This window comes from Fibroporia radiculosa (assembly GCF_000313525.1).
Source record: "Fibroporia radiculosa TFFH 294 genomic supercontigs, scaffold19077, whole genome shotgun sequence".
NCBI lineage: Eukaryota > Fungi > Basidiomycota > Agaricomycetes > Polyporales > Fibroporiaceae > Fibroporia > Fibroporia radiculosa.
Genome location: NW_012133011.1, coordinates 1,514 through 3,483, shown reverse-complemented (window position 1 = coordinate 3,483; position 1,970 = coordinate 1,514). Strand labels below are relative to the sequence as shown.

Here is a 1,970-nt window from a genome sequence, read left to right as displayed (position 1 = left end):
CATCAAGATGCTGTAGAGCTAGCTAATATTTTGCATCGCGATGCCAGCACAGGGAATATCATACTTGTCGAGTTTACAGCGAGGACATCGAGTGGTAAAGTGGCACCATACCGAGTGGGGTATCTGAGTGATTGGGAATTTTCGCGCCCTCTCGAAAGAGATGCCCATGCGAAGGGTGCTCGACAGCCTGACAGAACAGTGAGCTGTATGATTATCTTTTTATTTTGACGATCGAATGACGGTGAAGTGAGCAGGGAACCTGGCAGTTCCGCTCTGTATCCCTGTCAGACTTTCCAGATAAGCCGGTAGAGATCCAGGACGAACTAGAATCATTTCTCTACATCATACTGTACAACGCGATAAGATATCTTCCACACAACTGCCAAAATGTCAGCCGATTCATGCACGAATTCTTCGACGATTTTCAGTACGTCAATGGCCAGTACAAATGCAATGTTCAAAAGCGGGTTGCTATGATGTCTGGCAAAATTCTCGTCGACGGGCCGCATCTGCTCAAGTTCACGAGTCAAATACTGCAGGGACACCCCATAAACAATTTGATTGAAGAGCTTCTTTTGTGGTTTAAAGCACGATATCAAGTCGCGGAAACAGCGGATGTCATTGAATCCTCTCGCCTTTTGATACCAGGAGACTCTGCGCAGGGTGAAGAGGAGGAGGACATCTTCATGGCGGGCCTTCGAGACCAAGGCGTCCCAAGCCCAGATGTTACCAACGCCCCCGAGCCTTCTGAGCGATCAGAGCTCCGGGATATAGAGAAGGACAAAGCTGTAGCTGCCAATCTACAAGACCACACTGCCATGGCTACGCTGCTACGACGTCTTTTCCACCAAACCGGATGGCCGTTAGGAGACAAAGTGCCTGACCAGTTACAGCGTAACTACAACTACGTCAAAGAGGAAGCATTTGGGCTGACAACTTCGCTGAAACGGACGGCCGACGAGTCCTTTGGGACAACCGCCTCTTCCTTTAAGCGTCCGAGGACATCCTGTCGTGATGAAAACGATGTGATATGCGATGGAGATGAAGAGCGACTTATCTCCAGTCTAGCAGCCAGTGACGATCCGTTCCTTCGTCGTTAATCCAAGGCGCACACCGTACCTTCCCTTATACATAGATCGTTACTACTTCACATTTATTCATACATTTATCCTATCCCAAGTCCAACTGAAAGCTCTTGCGCGTGAGTAGCCACATTGTCCAAGTCTGCTTCCTTGCATTCATCCAAGTCATTGTTTTTGTGCCAAGCATTGCTCTGCACATCCTTGAGCAGACATGGGAAGAACTAGCAAAGGTGAGAGAGAAATACCTATGGTGGATTGAATATTTAGCAAGACATCATGAACTTTGATCCCCCATGAATTCCACATATACTGGCCTGTGCATCAGGAAAACCCCCCCAGCCTACTTATATCTAATTTAGAGCTAACAGTCAGATAATTTTCCCTCATTGTACTATTTCCAGCTAATGGACACATAATTTGGATAATGTTTCCCTAGCCACCAGTTGTTAAGGGACCTAATGACTGAGGATCAGGAGTTCAGCTTATGACTGTTACTGATACTTATACATGTAAGGTTGATGTGTTATACTGAGACTAGACTTGTAAACTGAGCTGCTATAGCTAATAGTAGTTTGAGAGCATATACTGATTGAAGCTGGGCTTCAGACTTGAGACTAGAATAGACAACTGAGTCTATTACTGAAGACATCCCTATGAAGTGTATGTTAAGGGACCTAACAACTGAGGATCAGGATCAACTGTTAACTGGTACAAGGACTTATACATGCTATTGTCCTACACTGATACTAGACTTGTAAACTGAGCTGCTATAGCTGATAGTGGTTTGAGAGCGTATACTGGTTAAAGCAGGGCTTTGGACTGAGACTAGGATTTGAATAGACAACTGAGTCTATTACTACAGAACTGTCCCTATGAAGTGTACATAGA

The 1,970-nt window shown here is 45.5% G+C and overlaps 1 protein-coding gene across 1 annotated transcript; it reads left to right on the top strand.

The window, feature by feature from the left end:
• Window positions 1-401: 401 nt before the first annotated feature.
• Window positions 402-1,100, top strand: FIBRA_09248 (uncharacterized protein; the record flags this gene model as incomplete). The annotated part of the gene is made up of 1 exon (XM_012321565.1): window positions 402-1,100. The coding sequence occupies one exon, from the start codon at window positions 402-404 to the stop codon at window positions 1,098-1,100; it is 699 nt and encodes a 232-aa protein (XP_012176955.1).
• Window positions 1,101-1,970: the final 870 nt, after the last annotated feature.